The 22,216-nt window shown below is 43.3% G+C and overlaps 1 protein-coding gene and 2 non-coding genes across 3 annotated transcripts; 1 reads left to right on the top strand and 2 right to left on the bottom strand.

Annotated features, from left to right (window-relative positions):
* Nucleotides 1-4,273: 4,273 nt before the first annotated feature.
* On the bottom strand, nucleotides 4,274-4,345 carry TRNAQ-CUG. Its single transcript has one exon. It is a non-coding gene; the product is annotated as a tRNA-Gln (tRNA).
* Nucleotides 4,346-7,308: 2,963 nt separating this feature from the next.
* TRNAR-CCU lies at nucleotides 7,309-7,381 on the top strand. The gene has a single exon. It is a non-coding gene; the product is annotated as a tRNA-Arg (tRNA).
* A 1,180-nt stretch (nucleotides 7,382-8,561) lies between these two features.
* On the bottom strand, nucleotides 8,562-10,877 carry LOC123447031. Its single transcript, XM_045123585.1, has 2 exons — nucleotides 10,570-10,877; nucleotides 8,562-9,291 (listed from the first exon to the last, which is right to left on the bottom strand). The coding sequence occupies exons 1-2, from the start codon at nucleotides 10,629-10,631 to the stop codon at nucleotides 9,084-9,086; spliced, it is 270 nt and encodes an 89-aa protein (XP_044979520.1). The 5' UTR covers nucleotides 10,632-10,877; the 3' UTR covers nucleotides 8,562-9,083.
* Nucleotides 10,878-22,216: the final 11,339 nt, after the last annotated feature.

Below are 22,216 nucleotides of genomic sequence, written 5' to 3'. Positions count from 1 at the left end.
TTTGATCGTTCGACGTCTTGGCTTCGAAGACGAAGGCGTTCGTGTTGAGTAAAGAACCTCCGGACCTTGTGAGGACGAGGCGTCATGTTCTATGATCGGATTTCGGGAGTGGTTTGGTTTGTTCAAGCGGGGATGGTGGCGCTGGCATGCTTATGATGGACTTGTGCCCTCGAGCTTCGCTCGTGCGACTGTGTTTGCTCTCGCGTTAGTGTGGAGCACAAGAAGAGGAGGTTGGTTAGGAACGGGTGTGGACGATGGTCTAAGTCGACGACAGCTGGAAGAAGGTGCATTTGTGGTTGAAGGTTGATGGGTCGGGTTTCCCTCCTCCGACATCGTCAATATCTGAAGAGGGACAAACTCTTCGATTTACAACATTTATGAATTGAAAAAATATGAGCTCTTTGTTTCTCGAGGACAAACGGCTCTTTCTATGTACCGTTGATAAAAAAAGACTAGAAAGAGATAGAGGGGTCACGAAGGGCCCCGAAGTTGTAATAATAACAAAGTAATGGAATACATTGTTTCTTAATCTTTTTTTAAAGTAAATCTTGATAAAAAAAACATCAACATTAAATTTGGCAAATACCACGGGAGGCCAATCACCCTCCCTTTTCACGTTAGCATGGTATATGATGGGACACACACACAAAATACGCGGAGCGCCAAGAATATATCATGTCGATAAGACTGAACATCATTTTATATAGCTCACGTGTTAGGCCCTGTTTGAACCCACAATAGATTATGATAATCTGGATTATGAAGATAGATTATATAATCCGATTCATAAAAATAATCTACGTGGGCATGTTTGGAGGCCAGATTGTATAAACTATAATCCATGTTTTATATTACATAATGACATGTCCGCCCTCTGTTTTCTTTTTTAAAGAGGAGGATGGCGGTGGTAGGAATGTAATTATCTCCAACTTTACAAAGGGTAATGGGTCATTAACAATCTGTAATCTGATTTTAGCTCGGGTAGAGTAGATTATGAGTTTTTTAATAATCTGTTCATCTAGTTTTTATAATCTACACCATAAATTGTTCTGTTTAAAGACATAATGGATTATAAAAACTGAATTATATAATCTGGGTGGTTCCAAACAGGGCCTTAGTCTACCAAAACTATTTCGACTAAAGATCAAAAGAAACGTTGGAAATATGCCCTAGAGGCAATAATAATTAGTTATTATTATATTTCTTAGTTCATGATAATCGTTTATTATCCATGCTATAATTGTATTGATTGGAAACACAATGCATGTGTGGATACATAGACAAAACACTGTCCCTAGTAAGCCTCTAGTTGACTAGCTCGTTGATCAAAGATGGTCAAGGTTTCCTGACCATAGGCAAGTGTTGTCACTTGATAACGGGATCACATCATTAGGAGAACCATGTGATGGACTAGATCCAAACTAATAGACGTAGCATGTTGATCGTGTCATTTTGTTGCTACTGTTTTCTGCGTGTCAAGTATTTGTTCCTATGACCATGAGATCATATAATTCACCAACACCGGAGGAATGCTTTGTGTGTATCAAACGTCGCAACGTAACTGGGTGACTATAAAGATGCTCTACAGGTATCTCCGAAGGTGTTCGTTGAGTTAGTATGGATCAAGACTCAGATTTGTCACTCCGTGTGACGGAGAGGTATCTCGGGGCCCACTCGGTAATACAACATCACACACAAGCCTTGCAAGCAATGTGACTTAGTGTAAGTTGCGGGATCTTGTATTACGGAACGAGTAAAGAGACTTGCCGGTAAACGAGATTGAAATAGGTATGCGGATACTCACGATCGAATCTCGGGCAAGTAACATACCGAAGGACAAAGGGAATGACATACGGGATTATATGAATCCTTGGCACTGAGGTTCAAACGATAAGATATTTGTAGAATATGTAGGATCCAATATGGGCATCCAGGTCCCGCTATTGGATATTGACCGAGGAGTCACTCGGGTCATGTCTACATAGTTCTCGAACCCGCACGGTCTGCACACTTAAGGTTCGACGTTGTTTTATGCGTATTTGAGTTATATGGTTGGTTACCGAATGTTGTTCGGGGTCCCGGATGAGATCACGGACGTCACGAGGGTTTCCGGAATGGTTTGGAAACGAATATTGATATATAGGATGACCTCATTTGATTACCGGAAGGTTTTCGGAGTTACCGGGAATGTACCGGGAATGACGAATGGGTTCCGGATGTTCACCGGGGGGGGGGGGCAGCCCACCCCGGGGAAGCCCATAGGCCTTGGGGGTGGCGCACCAGCCCTTGGTGGGCTGGTGGGACAGCCCAAGAAGGCCCTATGCGCCATAGATAGAAAATCAAAGAGAAAAGAAAAAAAAAGGAGGTGGGAAGGAAGAGAAGGACTCCACCTTCCAATCCTAGTTGGACTAGGATTGGAGGAGGACTCCTCCTCCCCTTGGTGGCGCAGCCTTTGGGGCTCCTTGAGCCTCAAGCAAAGCCTCCCCTCCCCTCCTCCTATATATATGGAGCTATTGGGGCTGATTTGAGACAACTTTTGCCACGGCAGCCCGACCACATACCTTCACGGTTTTTCCTCTAGATCGCGTTTCTGCGGAGCTCGGGCGGAGCCCTGCTGAGATTAGATCACCACCAACCTCCGGAGCGCCGTCGCGCTGCCGGATAACTCATCTACCTCTCCGTCTCTCTTGCTGGATCAAGAAGGCCGAGATCATCGTCGAGCTGTACGTGTGCTGAACGCGGAGGTGCCGTCCGTTCGGCACTAGATCGGAGCGGATCGTGGGACGGACCGCGGGACGGTTCGTGGGACGGTTCGCGGGGCGGATCGAGGAACGTGCGGACGTTCCACTACATCAACCGCGTTCACTAACGCTTCTGCTGTGCGATCTACAAGGGTACGTAGATCTGAAATCCCCTCTCGTAGATGAACATCACCATGATAGGTCTTCGTGCGCGTAGGAATTTTTTTGTTTCCCATGCGACGTTCCCCAACAAGAAATACGTGTCTTTTCACTTACATGAACAAAAGAGACGTGAACTAGAGATGACATGGAGTGCTTAAAAATTATGAAGTACACAACGAAGTTGATTCAGATAAATTTATTCTTGTGATTAAGAAAGATGGAATGGATATATTGAACAAGAATAGAAAATATGAAAGAGTGTTTGAAAAACTAAAGTACCTAGTAATTCAATTGGCGTGCGCGAGCTCTATTAACTAGTTCAGTATAATAATGGATGTAATAATGGATTGATGTCCTCACCAAAAACGGTACACGGGTATATAGAAAAGCATATATTTCTCCTAATTAAAAAATAGCGATTGCCATTTGTTTGTATAGAAATCTGAAACAAAAATACAAACCATATATATAATACAATTTTTTTCACTGAAGAAATATGTGTCTTTTTTTACTTATTTCGATAGAAGATTTCAAAATCATCATCATCCCAAATTACACAGTATTGCATCCTTTCTTCCACGTATGTTGTTTGAACTCGCACACAGACTCTCTAGACAAGACCTTGTGGGATGTCTATTCCTTTACTGGTGATAGTTTTATTTTATAATCTTGGATAGGTAATATAGACGACACTTTCTCTATTATTTTTTAAAGTAAGGTTTGATCAAAAGAAGCATCAACATTAAGTTTGACAAATACCACAGAAGGCCGATCACCCTCCCTTTTCACAATAGCATGGTATGATGAGACACAGACACAATATGCAGAGCACCAAGAATATATCATGTCGACAAAGAATGAACATCATTTTATACAGTAACCTAAGGTTCACACGTTACTCTACCAAAAGTATTTAGACAAAAGGTCAAAAGAAATATGTCGTTTTCGGTTATTTGGGTAGAAGAGATGCGAACTACGGATGACACAAAGTGCTTCAAAAAAACATGGGGTACACACCCAAGTTGATTCCAATAAAGTTATTCTTTGTGATTCTTTGTGATTAAGAAATATGGGATGCCATATTCATGTATAGCAAACTGGAACCAAAATAGAAAAGATGAAAGCGAGATGAACAAAAGAAGAAAGCAACACTAGTCGCTATGGAATGCTTGAATAATGGTACAATATATATAGAAATCACATACTCTGTGTATAGAAACCTGTAACAAAAAATACAAACCACATATAGAATACGAAAGTGGGGAGAACAAAAAAAGAATGTAACACTTTGCACCCAAGAACGGTCCTTTCCTTGAAAGGACTAGGGAACTTTGTATGTTGAGTAGGAAACAAAAATAACATGAAAAATAAGGTCCTACCGAGACTTGAACTCGGGTTACTGGATTCAGAGTCCAATGTCCTAACCACTAGACCATAGGACCTTTGATGTTTTGTTCTCCAACTTTCGTCATTTATTTCCAGGACTAGTCGAAGACGATGGAGATAACTCCTTGACCTCCGGAAGAAAAAAAGAAAAGCAAAGAGGAGCAGAGTGAATGAGGCTAGACTGGCATAAGAAAAGACTAAAGGATCAGGATTACTGAAGCGCTCGTCAGGCAGGCTGCAGACGAACCAGCTGATGGCCATAGAGATGTTTGAGAAGAACAAGAACAGATTTTGATCCTTTTGCCTCCGCATGCATGCAGTGGAACATCTGGTAATCATAATAATTATTGTGTTATCGCTGGTGGGTTGATCCCTCCCCATCTCGGCAATGTAATACTACAACACGTACAAGTTTTGCTACTAGAATTAGATGGTTGCTTGCGTGTGTACCGTGGCGAATCTTGAAACAAAATGAAGGAGGACCTCAATGTTAACTATGCAAAAAAAATTACATTAACTCTTAGTTTTTTAATTCAATTATTATTATTTTTTATGATAAACATTACTGAATTTTATTTTCTAATTATTTGGAGGGGGGCTCAGACCTGTTGAAGCATCCCTTAAATTCGCCACTCCTTGTGTATACTGATAAAAGAGAGGTAAGAGCATCTCCAACAGTCGCGCTGGAAAAGTTGTGTTTTTGCGTTTCGGACGCTCCAGCGAAGGCACAAAAACCGTGAACACGACATAAGTGGTTCAGCGCGCGAGACGAAACGACATCGCTCGCCGCTTATTCGTGCGCCCGCTCCCGCGCGCTGGACAGCTACGACCCGCGCGCGACTTCCACCACAACTAGATCGAGGCGTTGGCGCCGCCGCCCGCGCCACCCCATTTGCTCCGGCGACCCCGACGACGCTTCCCCGGCCTATCCCCATGACGTCGCTGCTTCCTCCATCTCCCTCTACCCGCCACCGTTGCTTCCTCCGTCTCCCTCTACCCGCCACCGCTGCTTCCTCCGTCTCCCTCTACCCACCGCCGTCCCTCGCGCGCCGTTCCTTCGACGAGCAGCGTCCGGCCGCCCACCGCCCCTCGGCGCCCACAAGGTGTTCGACAAAATGCTTGCAAGATATGTATTGCTTCAACTTTAACTTTTTTACATGAATTTGATGCATGTTTTTTGTAGTTTTTAGACTAGTTTAATTCAATATTGTAGATGATTTAGTCATATAATTCTTTCGAAGAAGAATTTGATATTGAAGAGGAGGAGGACGTAGCAATGATCCTAGCTATGCACATCAACAAAAAGCCGAAACACGGTGGTTCGGTTATGGGTCGACAGAAAATTTGAATGGATAAAATTGATGCCCACAACAGATTGACGAGGCACTATTTTATGGAAAATCCCACATACCTCGAGTCCTACTTCAGGCATCGGTATAGGATGAACACCGAGTTGTTCATGTGCATTACAGAGAAACTGGCGAGCCATGACCAATTCTTGCATGAAAGGAGGAATGCCGCCGGAGAACTCGGGCATAGCACATTTCAAAAGGTAACAGTCACTTTGCGTATGTTGGCGTACGGTATTCCGGCTGATCTAGTTGATGACCACTTGGCCATGGGTGAGAGCCAGGCCATCATGTATGTCAAGCACTTCGCAGTCGAAATTGTGCAAGTGTTTGGCCCAGGGTATTTGAGATCTTTCAATGCTGAAGACATCGCAAGGCTATTGGAGATGAACAAAGCTTGCGGGTTCTCACATATGCTTGGCTCAATAGATTACATGCAGTGGAGTTGGAAGAAGTGTCCTAGGACATGACATGTGCAATTCCACGGCTAGAAAAATGATTCCACTGTAATCCTTGAGCCGGTGACCGATCAAGAGACTTGGATTTAGCATGCTTTTTTTTAGGAATGCATGGATCTTTAAATGACATCAACGATGTTATTCTGTCACCACTCATGAATAACTTTGCAAATGGTGAACTGCCACCGGTGGAGTTTGTAGCAAATGGCCATACATATAACTATGTCTACTATCTTACGGATGACATCTACCCAAAGTGGCAAACATTTGTCAAGTCATTGAAAAAACTAGAAGGTAAGAAAAATCTAGATTTCCACAATGCTCAGGCGGCGTCTCAGAAAGATGTGGTGAGAGTTTTTGGGATTTTGCAAGCCCAATTTGCTATTGCGAGAGGACCGGCTAGATTTTGGGATCAAAAGATCCATTGGTACATCATGCATGCTTGTGTGATCATGCATAACATGATCATACAGAATGAACGTGGCCAAGATTTAGACTACTTTCAATATGAGCTCTTGAGACATCCATGCAAGTGCGGCGGAGTGCTGCAAGGGTGGCCCGATTTGTTGTCTTCTATCAATGCCATTCGGCATGCCCAAACACATAATGATCCGCACAAAGATCTAATCAAGGAGTGGTGGACATGAAATGACCGACAAAACGAATGATGATTTATATGTTTGATGTTTTATATTTGATGTTGCAGTGTCAAAAATAAAATATTTGTTGTATTGGAAGATAAACTATTTGTCAAAAAATGAACTATTTATTGTTAATTATTTTTTTATGTGTTTGATTTTTAAATTGGTTTTGCTTGGAGTATTCATATGTTGTTTGTGCTAGGACGTGTGTATGTTTTTTTGCAGAGCCTGCTGGAACGACTCGCGCGTATAATTTTTTGCGGCGGCCGCTAGAGCCAGCGCTCTCCAGCGCGTTAAAAGTCATTATTTCGACAGTGTAAAATATTTGTCATCCGGTGTTGAAGATACTTTAAGAGAGAGTGCCTGTTCATGAATAAGCCCTCCTTATTATCAGCTTTCAAGGAAAAAAAACACGAAACAGCTCTCCTCAGATCGTAGACTACAATTTATTTAGTCCCATAAACCAAAGAAAACAGCCCTACTCATAATCTGTATTGGCGACCCACAATAGTGCTACCCAGTATGAACTCAGTGACTATAAAGTATAGTACATTACATGCTGCACATGAAAGCGCCTGTAGCTCAGTGGATAGAGCGTCCGTTTCCTAAGCGGAAGGCCGTAGGTTCGACCCCTACCTGGCGCGATTTTTTTTGTCCTTCCATCTGCTGTATTTGCAACGATCCATGACACCATGACAATAAGCTAATCAAACTATTGTATATGTATCTAAATATAAGCTCTTTCAAGTTCTTCATGCGGTCTACATGAATGTATATGTATATATATATATATTAGAGAAAACGGTTTTGCTACTTTGTTTCTTTTTCTAGTCATTTTGCTCTGTATGAAATCCATATTGAAATTTCTAAAAAAAACTTATATTTAGGAGTGACAGGAGTAGAAAAGACTTACAGATTAGTTGCATCTGATTTATTTTCTTTTGCATCTGAACATAATTGCCATAGATCCCATTATCCATATAGCTGAAGTATATAGACTAAAAAGAGGAACAAAGCAGCACACCGTTTCCTCTTCGTGGGAAATCTGGATGGATACAAATATATTGTAAGTCACTTCTTTTTTTTGAATATAATATCATAAGTCACTTCCTACTATATTTTCTCTCAGGGAAAGCCTCTGGCATAAGCAAAAAGGAAAAATATTTCTGAAGCACCGGACGCACCGGACGGATGGCGTCAATGTCAAAGGATTGCAATTACAGAGCAACATATATGTTGCAAAGATTACAGGTACAGATGTATCTCAGCAGCACTACAGTGCGTAAAGCATGATTTGTGGAGATACATTTTTGTGAAAGCTCCATCCAGAATAACAAAACAATATGTTCTTCTTTAGTTACACAAGAGTGACTCGGGGCGGTCAGATACATCGAGATACCTTGTCAGGCTGCAAGCACCATTTAACAGAAGAGAAAGAGGAAAACAAACTGCAGCAGAAAACACAAGCTAATGCACCCAAAACACATTGGAGATTATCTACTCGCACAACAATGTAGCTCTGATTTTATTTCTTCCAGCACTTTAGTAAAGGTTAAAGAATGTGGACTACTGAACATAATTGCCATAGATCCATAGATCCCTGGACAGTAGGCAAAAAAGAACACCAAAAGGAGCAGAGTATTTTTTTTTCCAAAACGGAGGAGCAAACATTTTCAAGCAGCATGCTGTTTCCTCTTGAAAGAAATCTGGATGGATTGGAATACAAGTTACTTCCTTCGCATAAGCAAAAAGGACAAATAATTTCTGAAGCACCGGACGGATGGGCGCTCATGTCCAAGGATTGCCATGATGGAGCAGCATACATTGTTGCAAAGATTACATGCACAAATGTATTTCAGGAGCACTACAGTGCTTGATATATGATTTGTATACAATCATGTGAAAGAACCGTCCAGTATCATCACTTCGCTCCAGGAACCAACTGGACTGACTGACTGAGAGTGGCTGGAGAGGGCATGAAGCTCACAAATTCCATCAGAACAACAAAACTATTCTTCTTTAGTTACAAAAGCATGACTCGGGGTCGGTCGGGATACATCAAGATACCTTGTCAGGCTGCAAGCACCATTAAAAGAAAAAAGAAGAGGAAAACAAACCGCAGCAGAAACACACAAGCTGGTGTATTCGCACAACACTGGAGCCTCAAAAATTGATGGTGTACTTCTTCCAGCACTTTAGTGGAGACTAAAGAATATGGACTCGTATACTAGGCAGCAGAGGCCTATCAACTGTTTGGATGTGTGCCAAGCAAGCCTGGAATGCGGATTCTGTCTAGTCAAGAATAACCGCAAAATCAGGGGAACCTACCACTACAATGTAATAACCTTACATGGAGAGAGGCAACAATAATCTCCGCTCTCTTTTCTTAGCCAGCTTTCTCTGCCTCAAAATATACAGGCCGGCGGGAAGAAGGATGCCGACGGAGATGATGACGGCTGATAACCAGAAGTGCCTGAAGTATAGCATCATGTACGAGGATACTATTAGGAGGCAACACAGCAAGCCCCATGAGATGGCTCCGATGATGTCGCGCCTGCAGAAGTTCAGAAAGCAGAACCATGTTCAGATCAGATCATGAAAAGAGGCAAGCGTGTCTGAGGGAGGACTAACAGTGAGAGGAAATCGTTTCAGATCAATACAGGAGAATAACACATCACACCACAAAGTCGCATGATTTATCTGAAGGAATTATCAGCCTTTTAGTGCGGCATGAAACTCTTCATAACAAGATAAACTGGTCAGCTAGCATCGTTCAACGTTTACATTCTGGAAACATCAAGCAAGTAGTTTGCCATAACAATCGCCTAAGAGATATACAACTCTTCTGAATGATGCATTTCAGACGAACATAGGCACACCATTTACATTCTGGAAACATCAACCAAGTAGTTTGCCATAACAACCGCCTAAGAGATATGAAATAATGAAATTCTTCTGAATGATGCATTTGAGAGCTGACATGGATATAGGTAAATAGCATGTGGAGGCACAAGTGGAGTGCCTTGGAATCATTTGATCGATCAATGGTTAAAGGACAGACCCGGTGCATAGAAGCTCTCACACAAGGTGGGGTCAGGGGAGGGATTATATGAATCTAGTCTTACCTCTGCGAAGTGTAATGCAGAGAGGCTGGTTCGAACCCAGATCCATCAATGGTTGTTCAATCAAATTTAACAGAGATATAATCCTTCACTATGTACTAGGTTTAAGCTTACTAAGGAAGAGTAAAGCACGACTAATTGGTCAGACCAAACAATGGACCTAGGATTTGATGGCCCATTCACCATCCGGCTCCTCAAAACGGGCAACCACTAATTGGTCGCCCACAGACGAAAATTGGCAAAGCACGACTCTTCAGAAATTGGAGTACACATGCAGGCAGGTTTTGATATGGTGAAAGCATGCACTACACGTGCAACCGAGGCACTGATGAGTAAAAAAAAACACTAACACTGGCTTAAAAAGGCCATGGCAAAGATCTTGACAAGGATAGGCAGATAGCAGGCATTGTTGTTCCAACAACTGTTGTACAATGCTTTTTGCTGGATCTAGGTTACCAGCTAGAAATGGTAGAAATGCCCGCGGGCATCAACATCGAATTCACAGCTGATGACTAGGCCGCTAAGCGAATCGCTCCACACTGTTGAATTACAAGGGCGGAGCAAATCGCATTACACCCTAAATCAACCAGGCATGCACCCGAACCTAGCACGATTAGAGGGGGCCAAAATCAGGGAGACCCAAGATCTGAGCATCAATCACCGCAACCTAGTGAGGGATTCTCGGCGGGTTAGATAGGGGGGGAATTTACTTGTGCTGGGATCGGATCTGGTAGTCGCGCAGCTGCTCCACCAGCTTGGACCGGGTTATCATCGCAGACACCCCAGCCGCCGCTGACGGCCTGGCCGCCACCGCCGCCCGCCCGCCTGCCTCCCCTCCCCTCCCCTCCCCTCTTCTTGCAGATCCTGCTTCCGGATCGCCGAGCTGGGCGATTGGGAGCGTCGGGGTTTGGCCCGATTTGGGCTTGGAAGAAGAAGAAGAGGGGAGAAAAGTCGTTGCAGGAAGAGGACGAGGAGGCGACGAGGACGAGGGGTTGGTTGGTTGGGTTGCAACTTGGAAGTCCTTCGTTTAGGCCATATAAGAAAACTGATTATTTGCGCCATTTACCCCTAACCATTTGGGCTAGGCGCCGGGCGACCGATCCAAATTTACGGACGGTCACTGCACGGCCGCATGATGGAGTCAGTCAACGGTGGATCCTCTCTTCATCTTTTTACCGCAACCTCCGCCGTACCCGGCCTCATCAAAATCGTCGGCGGAGTGGATTAAAATTAACATCGACGGCTCTTTCAAACCATGAGGGAGAGGCGATGGCTTGTGCGGCGTGCTTTCTGGAAAATCTGCTAAGCCCGCTGCACTAAGAGATGCTTGCTGCTGAAGTTGTCGTGTCGTTGGCGTTACAGCTGGGGATCGGTAGGGTCTACTTGAAAACCGATGCTCTCCTGTTGAAGGAAGCTCTGGATGACGCGGGTGTTGATCTCTCCTACCTAGGTGTGGTGGCCGACCGCTTGCAAGCTTTTATCCTTTGTAATTTCATCGAGTGTAAGAGTGTGCACTGTCCTAGAACTTGTAATCAGGTAGCGCACACCCTTGCGTCGAAGGGCTCGCTGATGGCTGGGGAACCGAACAATGTGACTGATGGCCCAGACCCATGTGTATCCAATTTAGCGGCGAGTGATTTGGCTTCGGACACTGTTTAATGCAATTTGCATTGAGTATCACAAAAAAATTGCCACACTGCTGCCCGCGCGCTCGCATCGCAGTCCTCCACCAGCATCGAAGAATCGGCGAGCCGTCATCACCACATCAAAACAATGGCGAGAGACATCCAAAAGGTTTCATGCGCGCGCGTGTCATGGCACCCCTTACGAATAGGATTTGAACCGATTCGGGGAACCTTCTAGAGCGATTTTAGAATGATCTTTTGTGGAATTGAAGTCAACGTTTTTTCTAAGTCATGATCGTTTTTCCAAAAGTTCCACGAAGCGTTCGGTCGGCTACCATCATTGATGGTGGAGGTTGAGCCCTCCCGCGTGCCAACGGTGCTGCTGCTCCTAGTCCTGACTCCTTTTTATCGCTCCGCAGGTCTCTCCTTACGGTGTCGAGGTGAGAGGGCGCGGGGGCCTCAAGACCGCGTTGGTGCATGGTGAAGGTCGGTTTGGTGGAAGGCTCCAGAGCGCCCGATGTGCAGTTTGGGATCGGGGGAACCCCTTGTCGGCCCGGCTGACACCGACGCGGCGACGACTTTGGGTGTCGCCGAACCTTCCTCGAGGGCATCGGGGGCTACCCTTCCTCGCGCCTCGTTGGGTACCGGGGGAGAACCTTGGCACCAAAGTCGTCATCATCGTAATCCTTTTTGGAGGTGTTGATGGGTATCGGCGCTTTGGAGTCATGGAGCTTGGTGTGAAAGCCTTGGTGACTGCAGCGGACGCGAGTCCTTTGCGTTTTTGTCGATCCACTGGTGTCGGTATTTGTTTCTATTGTATTTTTTTATCATTTCTTTTGGGCGTGACTATGTTGTTTCCGTCCTAGCACCTATCGATGGATGTTTCGGATGGTTGCTTTGTAATACAAAACGGGGGTAAATCCTTTTTCGTGAAAAAAAAAATCTACGAACATGATTTTAGATTTCATGAACATTTTCAAAATATATTCACATTTTCAAATGCATGTTGACTTTTTCGAATACATTTTAGTCTTTTGAATACATGATAAATATTTTTTATATCCACGTTGAACCTTTTTAATACATGTTGAAGTTTTCCAATACATGTTTGACCATCATTACATTTTATGAACATTTTAAAAAACATGTTAACAATTTTATGTGTTACAAACACCGATATTTTCTTAATGTCAAGAAGATTTTTAGTTGGTTCCATTCTTATATAGAAAAATAAGTGTACAAATTGTTTGCACTGCATCATCATATTCGAAAATGTGATGAACATTTTTCCAAATGAGTGAACATTTTAAATGTTTGAACCATATTCCTAAATGGTGCGAACATTTTTTTTTAATTATGCGAAGACTGATTTTTTATATTTCATGGACTTTTTAAACTTGCCATGAACATTTTTTTAACAAATTATAATATTTATACCATTTATATATAAACATTTCAGAAATGTAAATAAAATTAAGAAAAATGAAAAATTGTAGAAATCAAGAAGAAGAAAATAAATTCTGAAATATAAATAAACTTGTGATTTAGTGCATGTTTGGTTTCTCTCCGCTCCGTCAGCTGCGCTCCCGGAGCGGAGCAGGCTACAACGTATTTTGACGGAGCGACTGAAACCGAGCTTCACAACTACACGGAGTGGAGCGGCAGGAAGAGATTCCGAACAGAGCCTTAATCGATGCGTGAAAAAAGGAACACGTTAGAGAGCTAGCGCTCCTTCTTGCACTCGGCCGAGCCATTTAAGGAGGCTCTTCAGGAGCCTTCGGTCTTGCCATAAGGGAGATATAGACACACTCGATTTTATAAAAATATTTATAATTTAAATATGATATTGTTTTATCTGTTTTTTTTGCAAATGTTATTTGTGATGCTATTTTAATCAAACTGTGCACTATCCGTCTTTATTTTGTACAGGTGTTGATCCGTATTAGAAATCAACACCTCAACAAAATTTGTTTGAAGATGAAAAATCCCTCTATAACCACGCATACTCGGGAAAATCTCCACGTGAAAAAACAAAATACATTTTTCATCTTATGCAGAGAGAAAGCAAGAGAGATGTATTAGAATTGACTACATTCAAATGCATTATGATTATGTGAACATCGTGATCGCCGTTGAAGAAGGTGTGAAGGAGGATAAGCGACAACAGATATGGGATGCATGTGGACATGTTGGGTTTTCAGTCATGATTATTGTGTAGAAATGTGTGGTATTTTTTCCGGTACACCACACGGGTTTTTCTTTTAGCAAATTAGAAATACCACAACTACACGCCTTGTCTACTCACGGTCTTCTCGTCCCTCTCAATGTGTGCATTTTTGTGCCTACGAAAGGTGGCCGATTCCATCGTGCCCCATGGATAACAAGACCCCCGATCTCTTGCACTTAGCTTTCTGCATTTCGACATCACCCGTCACTACTATTTTTTAATCGAAGTAGTCCCAACATGAGCTTTTGTGACGAATATGTGCATTGAGAGGAATGGCAGCATCCATGTGTTGAGTATGGAAAATGAGAGGATGTTTGATTATGAGAAATGGAAGGAGGGGGCAGCCCTTTTTATAGCAAGAAACGAGAGGATGTTTGGCACGTTAGCAAAAAATGCCCGAAATGTATTATTTTTTAGAAAAAACAGAAAAATTAAAATGAGGCAAAATGTCATCATGTGGGATAAGCTTGAGCTTTATTAGTGCTTGCCTCGTTAAAATCTTTCATCCTTGAAAAAATAAAGGAGTATGAAGCCACCCTTCAGATTACAGGTTACAAAGACTACAATGATTCTTCTTCTTCTTTGTAGGCAAGAGTTTTTAACGTTGGCTACATGTTGCAGCTTCGTCATACACATGACAAATTTTTAGTGCCTCCGACTTTATAAGGCTTCATCATCCACAACGACTACATCATCGATCACGACTGCCTTGACAATGAATACATCATCATAATTGGCTACCTCGACATCAACATACATAGCTATGTCTACGGCTATTCATTGACCCTTGGTATATGAAAAAGGACCTTTTAATGCAAAACTCTCACTCTCTAGTCTCTTTATATTTTAAACACCCAGGGCCCTAACCAGCCATGCTACATTAAGCAACATTTTATACTTTCATGTGGTATCTCTAGGAAGCCAGGAAGGACAAACTTTTTCAAAGGAAAGGTACTTCTCCTTTGCAGATCCAATTTGCAGCACAAGCAATATCTAAAAGATGGTCTTTAGAAAGGATCTCTACTCCTGAGGAAACATTGCAAAACAAAGCTCACTATGGGTGTGTTTTGTTCCTTTAGTCTACAGTAGTTGCATTGCATAGCCTTCTCAACTCAGCCTGATTGAGCAAAACAACCTTAAATGCACCATCTACAAGTTGTTTGGTTGGATGCATGCCCTCTTATTTGCATGGTCTGAACCACACTGCCTGATGTTTGGTTGCCTGCTGTTGGGGAACGTCGCATGGAAAACAAAAATTTTCCTACGCGCACGAAGACCTATCATGGTGATGTCCATCTACGAGAGGGGATGTTCGATCTATGTACCCTTGTAGGCCGCACAGCAGAAGCGTTAGTGAACGCAGTTGATGTAGTGAAACGTCCTCACGTCCCTCGATCCGCCCCGCGAACCGTCCCGCGATCAGTCCCACGATCTAGTGCCGAACGGACGGCACCTCCGCCTTCAGCACTCATACAGCTCGACGATGATCTCGGCCTTCTTGATCCAGCAAGAGAGACGGAGAGGTAGATGAGTTCTCCGGCAGCGTGACGACGCTCCGGAGGTTGGTGGTGATCTTATCTCAGCAGGGCTCCGCCCGAGCTCCGCAGAAACGCGATCTAGAGGTGAAACCGTGGAGATATGTGGTCGGGCTGCCGTGGCAAAGTTGTCTCAAATCAGCCCTAAAACCTCCGTATATATAGGGGGAGGAGGGGGAGCCTTGCCTTGGGGTCCAAGGACTCACAAGGGGGTCGGCCGAGCCAAGGGGGGAAGGTCTCCCCTTCCAAACCAAATCCAACTTGGTTTGGAAGGTGGAGTCCTTCTTCCCTTTCCCACCTCCTCCTTTTTTTTCTCTTTGATTTTCTTCCTATGGCGCATAGGGCCTTCTTGGGCTGTCCCACCAGCCCACTAAGGGCTGGTGCGCCACCCCCAAGGCCTATGGGCTTCCACGGGGTGGGTTGCCCCCCCCCCCCCGGTGAACACCCGGAACCCATTCGTCATTCCCGGTACATTCCCGGTAACTCCGAAAACCTTCCGGTAATCAAATGAGGTCATCCTATATATCAATCTTCGTTTCCGGACCATTCGGAAACCCTCGTGACGTCCGTGATCTCATACGGGACTCCGAACAACATTCGGTAACCAACCATATAACTCAAATACGCATAAAACAACGTCGAACCTTAAGTGTGCAGACCCTCGGGTTCGAGAACTATGCAGACATGACCCGAGAGACTCCTCGGTCAATATCCAATAGCGGGACCTGGATGCCCATATTGGACCCTACATATTCTACAAAGATCTTATCGTTTGAACCTCAGTGCCAAGGATTCATATAATCCTGTATGTCATTCCCTTTGTCCTTCGGTATGTTACTTGCCCGAGATTCGATCGTCAGTATCCGCATACCTATCTCAATCTCGTTTATCGGCAAGTCTCTTTACTCGTTCCGTAATACAAGATCCCACAACTTACACTAAGTCACATTGCTTGCAAGGCTTGTGTGTGATGTTGTATTACCGAGTGGGCCCCGAGATACCTCTCCATCACACGGAGTGACAAATCCCAGTCTCGATCCATACTAACTCAACTAACACCTTCGGAGATACCTGTAGAGCATCTTTATAGTCACCCAGTTACGTTGCGACGTTTGATACACACAAAGCATTCCTCCGGTGTCAATGAGTTATATGATCTCATGGTCATAGGAACAAATACTTGACACGCAGAAAACAGTAGCAACAAAATGACACGATCAACATGCTACGTCTATTAGTTTGGGTCTAGTCCATCGTATGATTCTCCTAATGATGTGATCCCGTTATCAAGTAACAACACTTGCCTATGGCCAGGAAACCTTGGCCATCTTTGATCAACGAGCTAGTCAACTAGAGGCTTACTAGGGACAGTGTTTTGTCTATGTATCCACACAAGTATTGTGTTTCCAATCAATACAATTATAGCATGGATAATAAACGATTATCATGAACAAAGAAATATAATAATAACTAATTTATTATTGCCTCTAGGGCATATTTCCAACAGTCTCCCACTTGCACTAGAGTCAATGATCTAGTTCACATCACCATGTGATTCCAACGAATCCAACACCCATATAGTTATGGGGTCTGGTCACGTCTTGCTCATGAGAGAGGTTTTAGTCAAAGGTTCTGAAATTTTCAGATCCGTGTGTTCTTTACAAATCTTTATGTCATCTTATAGATGCTGCTACTATGTGCTATTCGGAAATACTCCAAATATCTACTCTACTATACGAATCCGTTTCACTACTCATAGTTATTCGGATTAGTGTCAAAGCTTGCATCGACGTAACCCTTTACGACGAACTCTTTAACCACCTCCATAATCGAGAAAAATTCCTTAGTCCATCAGTTACTAAGGATAAATTTTGACCGCTGCTAGTGATTCAATCATGGATCACTCTCTGTACCTCTCAACAGACTTGTTGCAAGGCACACATCAGGTGCGGTACTCAGCATGGCATACTTTAGAGTCTACGGCTAAGGCATAGAAGACGACCTTCGTCTATTCTCTTTATTCTGCCGTGGTCGGGTTTTGAGTCTTACTCAAATTCACACCTTACAACGCAACCAAGAACTCCTTCTTTGTTGATCTATTTTGAACTCCTTCAAAACTTGTCAAGGCATGCATCTTGTTGAAACTTCCATTAAGCGCTTTCGATCTATCTCCATAGATCTTTGATGCTCAACGTTCAAGTAGCTCAATCCAGGTATTCCTTTGAAAACTCCTTTGAAACAACCTTGTATGCTTTACAGAAATTCTACATTACTTCTGATCCATAATATGTCAACCACATATACTTATCAGAAATTCTATAGTGCTCCCACTCACTTCTTTGGAAATACAAGTTTCTCATAAACCTTGTACAAACCCAAAATCCTTGATCATCTCATCAAAGTGTATATTCCAACTCCGAGATGCTTGCACCAGTCCATTTAAGGATCGCTGGAGCTTGCATACTTGCTAGTATCTTTAGGATCGACAAAACCTCATGGTTGTATCTCATACAATGTTTGCTCAAGGAAACCGTCGAGGAAACAATGTTTTGACATCCTACATGCAATATTTCATAAATAATGCAGCAACTACTAACATAATTCTAACAGACTTTTAGCATCGCTACGAGTGAGAAAGTCTCATCATAGTCAACTGTTTGATCTTGTCGGAAACATCTTTGCGACAAGTCGAGCTTTTCTTAACAGTGACTTATCACTATCATCGTCTGTCTTCCTTTTAAAGATCCATCTTTACTCAATAGTCCTATGACCACCAAGTAGTCCTTCCAAAGTCTACACTTTGTTTTCATACATGGATCCTCTCTCGGATTTCATGGCTTCCAGCCATTTGTCGGAATCTGGGCCCACCATTGCTTTCTCCATAACTCGTAGGTTCACTGTTGCTCAACAACATGACCTCCAAGACAGGGTTACCGTACCACTCTGTAGTAGTACGCGACCTTGTCAACCTACGAGGCTTGTAGTAACCTGATCCGATGCTTGATGATCACCATCATCAGCTTTCACTTCAATTGGTGTAGGCGCCACAGGAACAACTTCTTGCGCCCTGCTACACACTGGTCGAAGTGATGGTTCAATAACCTCATCAAGTTCTACCACCCTCCCACTCAATTCTTTCGAGAGAAACCTTTCCTCGAGAAAGGATCCGTTTCTAGAAACAAACACTTTGCTTTCGGATCTGAGATAGGAGATGTACCCAACTGTTTTGGATATCCTATGAAGATGCATTTATCCGCTTTGGGTTCGAGCTTATCAGACTGAAACTTTTTCTCATAAGTGTCGAAACCCCAAACTTTCAAGAAACGACAGTTTAGATTTCTCTAAACCTCAGTCTATACTATGTCATCTCAACGGAAATACGTGGTGCCCTATTTAAAGTGAATGCGGTTGTCTCTAATGCTTAACCCATAAACGATAGTGGTAAAGAGACATCATAGCATGCACCATACCAAATAGTGTGTGGCTATGACGCTCAGACACATCATCACACTATGATGTTCTAGGTGGCATGAACCGCGAAACAATTTCCACATTGTCTTAACTGCATACCAAAACTCGTAACTCAGATATTCATTTCTATGATCATATCGTAGACAGTTTATCCTCTTGTTACGACGAACTTCACTCCGAAACAGAATTGAACTTTTCAATATTTCAGACTTGTGATTCATTAAGCAAATACTCTAGTATCTACTCAAATCGTCATTGAAGTAAGAACATAATGATATCCACTGCGTGCCTCAGCACCCATTGGACTGCATACATCAAAATGTATCACTTCAAACAAGTTACTATCTTATTTCATCTCAATGAAAACAAGGCCTTGCTCATGTGGTATGATCTGCATGTCACTAGTGATTCAAAATCAAGTGAGTATAAAGATCCATCAGCATGGAGCCTCTTCATGCAATTTATACCAACATGACTCAAGCGGCAGTGCCACAAGTAAGTGGTACTATCATCATTACCCCGTATCTTTTGGCACCAATATCATGAACATGTGTAACACTACGATCGAGATTCAATAAACCATTGAAGGTGATTATTCAAGAAAATAGAGTAACCATTATTCCCCTTAAATGAATAATCGTATTGCAATAAACACAACCCAATCATGTTCATGCTTAACGCAAGCACCAAATAACAATTATTTATGTTTAACACCAATCCCGATGGTAGAGGGAGCGTGCGACGTTTGATCATATCAACCTTGGAAACACTTCCAACACGTATCGTCACCTCGCCTTTAGCTAGTCTCCGTTTATGCCGTAGCTTTCATTTCGTGTTACTAATCACTTAGCAACTGAACCGGTATCCAATACCCTCATGCTACTAGGAGTACTAGTAAAGTACACATCAACATCATGTATATCAAATATACTTCTTTCGACTTTTGCCAGCCTTCTTATCTACCAAGTATCTAGAGTTGCTCCGCCTCAGTGTCTGTTCCCCTCATTACAGAAGCACTTAGTCTCGGGTTTGGGTTTAATCTTGGGTCTCTTCATTAATGCAGCAACTGTTTTGCCGTTTCACGAAGTATCCCTTCTAGCCCTTGCCTTTCTTGAAACTTAGTGGTTTTACAAACCATCAACTATTGATGCTCCTTCTTGATTTCTACTTTCGCAGTGTCAAACATCGCGAATCGCTCAAGGATCATTGTATCTATCCTTGATATGTTATAGTTCATCACGAAGCTCTCACAGCTTGGTGGCAGTGACTTTGGAGAACCATCACTATCTCATCTCAAAGATTAACTCCCACTTGATTCAAGTAATTGTCGTACTCAGATAATCTAAGCACACGCTCAACGATTGAGCTTTTCTCCTTTACTTTGTGGACAAAGAATCTTGTCGGAGGTCTCGTACCTCTCAACAAGGGCACGAGCATGAAATCACAATTTCATCTCTTTAGAACATCACTTATGTTCCGTGACGTTTCAAAACGTCTTCGGTGCCTTGCTTCTAAGCCATTAAGTATTTTACACTCAACTATCGTGTAGTCATCAGAAACGTGTATGTCGGATGTTCACAGCATCCACAGACGATGCTCGAGGTGCAGCACACCGAGTGGTGCATTAAGGATATAAGCCTTCTGCGCAGCAACGAGGACAATCCTCTTCAAAGTTTGCTACTATCAACTTTCAACTAAATTTTCTCTAGGAACATATAAAAACAGTAGAGCTATAGCGCAAGCTACATCGTAATTCGCAAAGACCATTAGACTATGTTCATGACAATTAGTTCAGTTAATCATATTACTTAAGAACTCTCACTCAAAAAGTACATCTCTCTAGTCATTTGAGTGGTACATGATCCAAATCAACTATGTCAAGTCCGATCATCACGTGAGTCGAGAATAGTTTCAGTGGTAAGCATCTCTATGCTAATCATATCAACTATACGATTCATGCTCGATCTTTCGGTCTCATGTGTTCCGAGGCCATGTCTGCACATGCTAGGCTCGTCAAGCTTAACCCGAGTGTTCTGCGTGTGCAACTGTTTTACACCCGTTGTATGTGAACGTTGAGTCTATCACACCCGATCATCACGTGGTGTCTCGAAACGAAGAACTGTCGCAACGGTGCACAATCGAGGAGAACACAATTTCGTCTTGAAATTTTAGTGAGAGATCACCTCATAATGCTACCGTCGTTCTAAGCAAGATAAGGTGCAAAAAGGATTAACATCACATGCAATTCATAAGTGACATGATATGGCCATCATCATGCGCTTCTTGATCTCCATCACCAAAGCACCGGCACGATCTTCTTGTCTCCGGCGTCACACCATGATCTCCATCAACGTGTCGCCATCGGGGTTGTCGTGCTACTCATGCTATTACTACTAAAGCTACGTCCTAGCAATATAGTAAACGCATCTGCAAGCACAAACGTTAGTTTAAAGACAACCCTATGGCTCCTGCCGGTTGCTGTACCATCGACGTGCAAGTCGATATTAACTATTACAACATGATCATCTCATACATCCAATATATCACATCACATCGTTGGCCATATCACATCACAAGCATACCCTGCAAAAACAAGTTAGACGTCCTCTAATTTTGTTGTTGCAAGTTTTACGTGGTGACCATGGCTATCTAGTAGGATCGCATCTTACTTACGCAAACACCACAACGGAGATATATGAGTTGCTATTTAACCTCATCCAAGGACCTCCTCGGTCAATTCCGATTCAACTAAAGTTGGAGAAACTGACACCCGCCAGTCATCTTTAAGCAACTGAGTTACTCGTAGCGATGAAACCCGTCTCTCGTAAGCGTACGAGTAATGTCGGTCCGAGCCGCTTCGATCCAACAATACCGCGGAATCAAGAAAAGACTAAGGAGGGATCACCGCCCACAAAAACTTTTGTGTTCTACTCGAGAAGACATCTACGCATGAACCTAGCTCATGATGCCACTGTTGGGGAACGTCGCATGGGAAACAAAAATTTTCCTACGCGCACGAAGACCTATCATGGTGATGTCCATCTACGAGAGGGGATGTGTGATCTACGTACCCTTGTAGACCGTACAACAGAAGCGTTAGTGAACGCGGTTGATGTAGTGGAACGTCCTCACGTCCCTCGATCCGCCCCGCGAACCGTCCCGCGATCAGTCCCACGATCTAGTGCCGAACGGACGGCACCTCCGCGTTCAACACACGTACAGCTCGACGATGATCTCGGCCTTTCTTGATCCAGCAAGAGAGACGGAGAGGTAGAAGAGTTCTCCGGCAGCGTGACGGCGCTCCGGAGGTTGGTGATGACCTTGTCTCAGGAGGGCTCCGCCCGAGCTCCGCAGAAACGCGATCTAGAGGAAAAACCGTGGAGGTATGTGGGCGGGCTGCCGTGGAAAAGTCGCCTCAAATCAGCCCTAAAAACCCCACTATATATAGGAGGAGGAGGGGGGGAGACTTGCCTTGGGGTCCAAGAACTCCCAAGGGAGT

Source organism: Hordeum vulgare, chromosome 4H (genome assembly GCF_904849725.1).
Source record: "Hordeum vulgare subsp. vulgare chromosome 4H, MorexV3_pseudomolecules_assembly, whole genome shotgun sequence".
Classification (NCBI taxonomy): domain Eukaryota; kingdom Viridiplantae; phylum Streptophyta; class Magnoliopsida; order Poales; family Poaceae; genus Hordeum; species Hordeum vulgare.
Note: the sequence above shows the minus strand (reverse complement) of the source record. Positions and strands in the feature narration are given on the sequence as shown.

What these genes read in the sequence shown, in the direction of transcription:
- LOC123447031 (XM_045123585.1), bottom strand. Translation starts at nt 10,631, where the DNA reads ATGATAACCCGGTCCAAGCTGGTGGAGCAGCTGCGCGACTACCAGATC. An exon ending in CAGATCCGATCCCAGCACAA is followed by an intron (nt 9,292 to 10,569) that starts GTAAATTCCCCC and finishes GAACTTCTGCAG; the next exon opens with GCGCGACATCATCGGAGCCA.